Source organism: Opisthocomus hoazin, chromosome 3 (genome assembly GCF_030867145.1).
Source record: "Opisthocomus hoazin isolate bOpiHoa1 chromosome 3, bOpiHoa1.hap1, whole genome shotgun sequence".
NCBI classification, from domain to species: domain Eukaryota; kingdom Metazoa; phylum Chordata; class Aves; order Opisthocomiformes; family Opisthocomidae; genus Opisthocomus; species Opisthocomus hoazin.
In genome coordinates this window covers 87,990,524-87,998,756 of record NC_134416.1, presented here as the reverse complement: position 1 = coordinate 87,998,756, position 8,233 = coordinate 87,990,524, and the positions used below count along the sequence as shown (strand labels likewise).

The 8,233-nt window shown below is 41.2% G+C and overlaps 1 protein-coding gene across 1 annotated transcript; it reads right to left on the bottom strand.

Moving 5' to 3' along the window:
• Positions 1-554: 554 nt before the first annotated feature.
• LOC142360762 (uncharacterized) lies at positions 555-2,324 on the bottom strand. The gene is made up of 2 exons (XM_075415310.1): positions 2,271-2,324; positions 555-1,669 (listed from the first exon to the last, which is right to left on the bottom strand). Exon 2 carries the CDS (start codon positions 1,642-1,644, stop codon positions 841-843), a length of 804 nt encoding a protein of 267 aa, XP_075271425.1. The 5' UTR covers positions 1,645-1,669; positions 2,271-2,324; the 3' UTR covers positions 555-840.
• Between the last annotated feature and the right edge of the window lie 5,909 nt (positions 2,325-8,233).

Sequence of the window (8,233 nt, the reverse complement as noted above, 5' to 3'; positions counted from 1 at the left end):
GACAGCAGTAAGGCACAAAATATGCTTGATTTGCAAACGCTAGAGCCACTGGGAGTTAGCAGCAGATTAATAATTGTGCAGACCTCGAACATTCCCCTGACACTGCCAGTCTGGGTTTCCAACGTAACACCAGATTACAAGGCCTTTGTTTTTAGCTTGCTTTCCTAAGGAAATAAGGCTTAGGCAGCTGAACTGTCTCCTGTGCATGTGTCTCACTGCCGTACCTTCCCACAATAATTCCTGGTCAATCTTAATACATTTTATAGGAAGGTAGAGGTCGCAAACATACATTGGCCTTAGCAGTTTTATGGAAAACAGGCAGCTAGGTAGATATAATCAAGCCTGAGATTAAGAGTTTCAAATATCCTGGCTTTCTAGATCCAGGTATTCCTGTGGACAAACAAACCCTAATTCTGCTCAAGTTTTGTTAGTGCTGAAAGCAGAAGGGAGGTGTGCCATATCACATATTCATCAGGCAGCAGCTCTTGCATGTGACCACCTTTACAGATCAAGTGTCAGACTAGGTTCCCAGTTGTGGTTTTTTTTCCTTCTAACAAACCTATGTTCCAAAAATCCTATTTCAGCTTGAGGCTTTGAATGCACATCAGGAGGCAGTGTCTCACACAGCTACAATCTTGCTCCACTTTCCTCCAGATAAGTTCAGGGGCCAACACGTTACCTTCTTTCTTCTTGCTCTGCTTCTCCGGCTGCTGTTTCCTCTCTGCTCTTGGCACACGTGGGCACGTACTCTTGGGTATGAGGACAGCAGCCCTATAGCATGCAAGCTGACTGACGGCTCCGGTGGCATCACAAAGCTCATTTCTGCATGCAGCAACACGATTATGGCGAAGGTGAGGGTGAGGTTGAGTGAATGTGTTTCAACACTTCTTTCTTGGTATTTATTACTGCACCATAGCATTCCTGCAGTCTGGCCTGCTGCTGCTCCAGCTGCTTATGCAAGATCCTGATTGAACGCAACAGCAGAAGCCGTCGATACATAACTATCTGGAGCCGGTACTTCTCCTTTTCCTCCTTTTTCTTGTTTTCTAAGGTCTCCATTACTTTTGCAGTCTTTGTCCAAATCAGCTGGCCCAGACTACAAGGAGCCGTATCGCCCTTGGTGCCACTCCCCACCTGCAGTGTGCAGCAGCCCACGGGGTTGGTTCTGGGCAGGGCAGTGGCAGTTGGCAGGGGCTCACCAACCCCACCAGGCACTCTTGGGACCTGCGACACCTCTGAACTTGGGTCACCATCACAGCAGGGGCTTTCAGAGCAGGGGGAGGCAATGCCTACAGGCTGCAGGTTACTGACCACTGTGGGGTACGACAAGCCACTTAACGATTCATTTACAGCTGTTGGGTGACGCTCAGCCAACCCAGAGGCTGTCTTCTGTGCCTGGCCTCCACTAACCATCCCTGGGCCAGTCAGGGCTTTTGCCTGGGCCATGGCCTTGCTGCAGAGGATGGACAGTTTATCTGGCACTACTGAGCTTCCCTTGTCTTCCTTCAGGCTGGTCAACGACGGGCTGGCAGAGCAACTGGGGGATGCCGTTACAGCATCACAATTTGGAAATGAGTCTTCACCATCACTGTTATTTTGGATCTCCTCTTCATCTCTTGTTATTACACCTACTGTTTCAGCCATTTATTGCATAAGCTACAGAAAGTTTCTGTGGACAAAGCGGAAGCAAGAGGATTTCATTTCCACATACACACACACACACACGTACACGCACAGAAACCCATTGCAGAGTGACATTTGAAGAAAGAACCCGTCTTTATATTTAAGCAATGGACTTATTACTTTTCTAATAAAGCACAACCCTTGGGTCACTTCAGGCCATTTCTTGTGATTTCCATTAGATGTTCTTCGAGACACAACATTAATCCAATAATAATTAAAATGATATACTGTACTATTAACATTCTCAAATCTTTAAAGGCAAGCGATCTATCCCTGCAGCACTGGCTGTGCTGACTAATTAAACAGAATACAGTTGTAAATGGGCATTGTAAGCGCTTCTCCCATTTAAGAACACAGCTCTAACGAGTGTAGTTCGTAGAGACGGGCGAGTTATCAGGATTGATCAGCTTTAAAGGGAGGTGGATGTACCACAAACAGCAGGTTGCATTTAAATGCCCTGTCCAAGATTAATCTATCTGCTACCAGTTTGTTTACAAGCTCTCCTTTTCCCCTCCTATTAATTTTAACAGTAAAGCTAGATTAGCACCACACTAGCCATAGACAGGAAAAAGAAACCAAACACTTACCGAGGTTACTGGGGAAAGGAAAAGAGTAACAGTGCATTGTGTCTCTGTATCATGTTTTCTTGGATATGAGTCAGCACAATCTGGAGCAGAAACATCACAGTGCTGGAGCAGGAGCAGCATTACACCACTGTTCCACCCAGCAACAACAGTCAGTCCCAATCACAGAGGAGTGCAGGGCTGGTTTCTTCCTTCCTGAGAGGATATTCCTCCCTGGCATTCAGCTTTTATGTCATCTTTGTGCACGAAAATGAAAACTAGAGTTGGATGACATTTCTTTTCCCACCTCAAAAACAAATATACCCGATTCACACTCATTCTACAGAGGGACAATATCTACGGCCCTTCCTATCCCTACCAGTCAGCAAGGATGTAACACAACACCAAAGAGACGGTGAGGCATTCTGGACTCCAGTGTACACATTTTCCTTCAGAAGAAATAAGCTTGGATAAACTTTAGCTGCATGAACAAGCTAAACCCAAAAACAAAACAAGATTTCAGCATCAACTGAATACCAAGCATAAAGGCAGGCAGAAGCTGCATATTGAAGTGCTTAAGGTATGCCCATGTTTAATTATGTTGGCCTAATTTTTAAGGAGAAGCTCTACATCCAACTAAAGTATCTCACAGAACAACAAACTTTATCTGCACCTTTGATGTTCAGAAAAGCTACCTTCAGCATCCTCTTTCACCTGTAATGCCAGGGAAAAAAAATCATAAAGCATCTATCTGCGTCTACTTCAGTCAATCTACCACAGGGCTTCAGTTGCCCCAAGACTTTCTCTATTCCGTTCTGCTAATATAAACAGAAGAAAGAACCAATCCAAAACACTATGTAGAATCTTCCTGGAGCTGGAAAAGAATGAAGGTAGATCCTATCTCCACTTCTACTTCATATGTGCTGCAATACATATAATCATTTCTTATTTTTCATCTGTCCTGACTATCCTGCTTTCTGAATGAATCTGTTAGGATATACTTCCAACATCGAACATAAGAAGTCCAGTTAACATAAATTCAGATTTGTACCCTGAGGTCTAACTTCAATGCATTTTCTAGTGTAAGAGATATTTTGCACTGAATTGGTAAAATAAACTAAACCTGCTGTGTTTATGTGCCAGATCGTGCTGCAGATTATATAAACAATACTAGGAAGAGATTAATATCCAGTGAGTTAATAAACTCTGCCAGTTTATATCTTGGTGATTCCCATTTATCTGAATCACAAGTTACCGTAATTGAAGAATATGGAACTCAGATAACAGGGATTTTACTGTATTACACATGGAAAAGGTTCATTGTAATGCAGCATTATGTATGGAGTCTTTTAGTTTTGGCTGCTCTCCTCTCCAAAGCACTGCAGATGTATCTTCCCACTACAAAGAGGACAGCAGATGGGTGCTAGGTAGTACACAGTCTCCAGCTACATCAATAATTTTCTATCAATCAGCAATACTATCCTATTCCTCACTTCTACATTTGTAGCAATTTGCTGCAAAATAACTATTTTTTAATAGTCTAACAGCGCATGAAGAAACAGGGGTTTGGTTTTGGTTTTTTTATGGGTTGCTTTGTTGTTTTCTTTTGTGTTTGTTTTTTAAGCTCTCTGAAGCAGGGGGACTGTGTTTGAAGGGATGGGGAGAGGGACAAAAAGTGGTTTTGCACACCAAATTAGTTTCATCAAAATGAATATTAAATGTTTTATAGGTGTGGATCTGGATGAAATAAATAGCATCTTATACAAGCAACTAAATAAAACTACAGTCAAAACTCATTGAGCCTGATGCCTTTTCACAGAATACTATGACTTCAGCTGTAATCTATTAAGCTTAATAGCAAAAAATATTCAGTCCGTTGGACTTAGAGATTCAGCAAAATAGAAGTACTGTAAAAGATACATATTTATTATGGCTAAAATGCAAGTGCCATTTTTGGCTAGAGTTGCATGCATGTTTCTGTTCTTACCCTCCCTTCCATTGTTCACAGCTTCCTAAAATCTCACCTAGAGCATCAGATGGAAATTTTCTAGAATGAGTTTCTGCCTGAAGGTGAATATATACTGAACACTTCAGCCAAAAAGACTGAGACTCTCAAGAACGAAAGCAGGAACAAAAACAGTCTTATGGCTGGGAAGACTTAGGGAAACCTTTCAGGAGAAAGGCCGCTTGTGTAATGCATAGACTGGGGAATAGGGAACGACACCATGGCTCATTTCAAATGGAACACGTAAATTCATGTTCTGAGATGATACAGCAATCCTTCTTTTCCCTCAAGACTGTTACCCCGACAAAGTGACTCCTACAGTTTAGCTCCCTTTTATCTGCAATTTGACAGCTTAATAAAGAGACCTGAAAAGACCTTACATTAGCTGCTTCTGCTGCAAGAGGCACATTGTGCTGTTTCACTGGAGAAGAAACATTTTGAGAAGAATTTGCTGTTCCCACTGATAGCCCGATGCAGGCAAACTTTTCTCGATGCCTCTTGCTCACTCCCGGACTTGTTTTCTGAGGCTGTATTTGTGGAAACCTTTCCAGGCAGAAGCTACTGCAGATTTCATGGCGAATACGTCTGTCAGTCTGACACACTGAGAATTTCAGGCAGGTAAAATGAAAGCAAAGACACCTTCAGTTGAGGTTCATTGCATTTTATTACCACACACTCACAGGTAGATGCAGCTGCGGCAATTTCAGAGTGTAGACCCTGGGGAGCTACCTTCAAGCTGTCAGTCTTGCATGCCCCTGCAAGGTCTATGCTAACAGAGGTTTTCAATCCATCACACTCCTGTAGATACTAGCTACAAGGGGTACTTGGCAAACTACGGGCTCATTCATATCTGTAAGCACATGCTGAAATACTCTGTGCTTGCTTGCCTGTAGAATGAGGGCTTAGCCATCACAGTTGTCTTACACAGCAGCAGGAAAGAAATGGTCACAGGGGAGTCTCTGCAGATAGTCCTGACAACTATTTCTCCTTTCTCTTCCAATTAGAACATCATTCTCCAGTGTGGACAGACGTGAGGACAGGAAGGTGCATGGTCTTGTTTCTTTATTAAGTACAAATGTTTTACCAAAGTTCAAAGCATAACAGACAAATACACTTACAAACAGCTTCAGAAGGTGATAAGCACTGGCAAAGATATGTCATTATAAGACTGTAGCCGGTGAAGCTATGTTGGTTTCTATTTGAGTTTGGGGAGTACTTTTAACACAGTAGTAAAAAATATCCTATTACACAGTAGTGTAATTCCATATTTTATATTAATTGCTCTTAAAGATCAAAAGTCATATTCTGTCTGTTGATGTACACACTCGCATGGCCTCCTATGAAATCAGTGAGAACCACATGTGTGCATCTGAGGCCTAAGTTTTTCCCCAAAGATTCTTTAAAATCTGTTTGCAGAGCAGTAAGTCACAAAAGAAAGTCATATGTTCCCTTTCTTCTGCCTCCATACTCAAAACAGACACAAGCTGTTACAGGATGCTCTGCATTACACTGGATGGTAACGGTACCCCAAGGGACCACTGGTCAGCCGAGGATTGCTGTCATTCTCCTCTCACCCTCATCAACTCCTAGGTGTTTCTGCAAGCTTTTACACCAGCAGAGAAATAAGAAATGGAGCCCAGCCCCATGTGCAGCCCACTAATGATATCAAGAAGTGCTCTTGTTATTTCAGTGGCAGGGAAAAGCACAATGGGATATCTCAATGGCTTTCAGACAGAAGGAAATTAGGTATCTGTACAGACCTGCAGCGCAATCTTGTGTACAGGTAACCTGGAAGCTTTTAAGAAAAAGCAGAGTGGATACACGATTTTACCAGTGGGGAAAGGTCCAATGGTTTCAGACACGAACATCTAGGGATTGCAGTACGTCATCTTTATATTAAGGGTATAAAACATTGAAACAATCTGCCATGACTGGCAAAAATTAGAAGGCTTCCTGCCAGTCTCAACAGAACTGCCTGTCAGAGGTACAAATCTCTGCAGGAGTAGCTCAGACTGCATTCAGACTAAAGTTGGGTTGAGTTTGCAAGCTTCAGAATCTCAAGTCTGCAGGTGCCAAAGTGACTCAAACACTAGGGAGGGTTTGATGACAGCTCTCACTGCAATATTTCTGCAACTCTACTACTAACCCTGCTTGAGCTTAAATATTCCCAGGGACACAAAATGAAAAGTATATTTATATGGCTTTATAAAGTTGTTTTAAAAGTGGAATGTTTTGATTTTTCCTCAAGGCAGCAGCTGTTCTCTCTCCCATCTATGTGGAAAGCATTAGCTTATGATTCAAATCACCATTCACGAGTAAAAGGATAACGGCATCATTGCCTAAACCAGTTTATAGTCTAAATCCACATTCCTGCCATCCAGTGCATGGAAATGGGTTGTTATGCTGAAACAGCCACGGAGAACTTTCTAAAGTCTTGTTGTGAACTCAGGGATCTACTTCAGCTCACACAATAAACAGTTAAGGTTGGCACAGAGGCCAAAGTGGAAATGGACAACCCATGGGTATACATAGCTGGGCTTTTGTTTGGTTTTCTCCCATGTAGGCAGACCGATCTGTGCTGGGCAGATCCAATGGACATCAAATGGGCTGGTACATTTCAAAGCGAAGCAAACTATTTGCATTTCTAGAATGGGTTAAGAATGTTTCGCAATTGACAAATAAAGGAGGACAGCTTGCATGACCAGGGTGTCTGCAGCATATACTCTACAAACGAGTGAGGGGGGGCAAATGGAAATCTTTATAGTGATTAAAAAAAACAACCATGAATCATGAGAACTACCAGTTTACCCCATTTACTGTTTCTTCTTCTAATGGAGAGAATACGCTTGTCTATAATTCATTACTATTGTATGGAAAAGGAAAATCTGGATATACACTGAAAAAATGATGGATTGAAAAAAATAGCTTCCCTTAAGTGTTAAGTGAAAAGGAAATTCTAAAATATCAAAGGTTTCATTATTTTTTTTTCCCATAATGAAAAAGGATTGTGGTTTATGGTAGCAAAATTAAAGGTGACGTTCTTCACTGTGATACAGCTGCTTCTATTTTTTTAATATTATTTTTGCAGGATGCCTACCATTTTGGTCAGCGAAAAACAAAGTGCGGGAGGGGGAGAGAAAAAAATGCAAAAGAATTTAAAGTAGAAAGATCATGTAACCTGAGATGCTATTACAGCCTTCCTATGGAGAAGAGACTAAAAAATTCTTCCTGCAGATGGTACTTGAAATATATTTGAATAACCTCCAGTATTAAAAGATTTAAAAGTACTGCTCATATATTGCAAGAACTCCATGCCTGGCAGGTAAATACTGGATTACCCAACCTAGCTGTTAGATTTCAGATGTGAAAATGGGTATGTAGACAACTCACGTGTCTAGTTACAATTCACATCCGGTACGCATTGAGAGAAAATAACTTTTCTGCTAAGGAATATGTAAACAAACTACGTAATTTCTGATAATTGATGCTTATGTTTGCTTTCATTTTGACACTTGATCCTAACTGACAAACTGATGGCTAGGAAAGAAGAAAACTTTAAGCTGTAAGAACAATAAACAAAGCTCTGTGAGAGATGGAAAAAAAGCGCCATACATGACAGGGAAACTTCAGGAAGTGGGGCTAAGCCACAAATGGGTAGACAAGTAATTGGTGTTTCACCACAACTTCAAATGAACTTACAGACCTTTCAAGAAGCCAAATGCATTTCTTTAAAAAAGTAGCAACATTAAAATCTTTTAAAAGGGTATGCATTTTCTGCCTTAGCTGTCGAACCAGAATGGTAGAAGATGAGAATATTAAGAAAATAACAATTAATATAAAATTTTTTGTTAAGAAACAGTTTCAGATCAAGTGGCTAAAAAAAAAAAAAATTAAAGCATTCATGCTGTTTGAGCCTAACTGTTTCTGTGAATCTTAAATTGTCTCATGAGGAGCTTAACTCCACAGCTCAGTACTAAAGACT

Excerpts from the sequence above, each read along its gene's own strand:
- LOC142360762 (XM_075415310.1), bottom strand. The coding sequence starts at position 1,644 with ATGGCTGAAACAGTAGGTGTAATAACAAGAGATGAAGAGGAGATCCAA.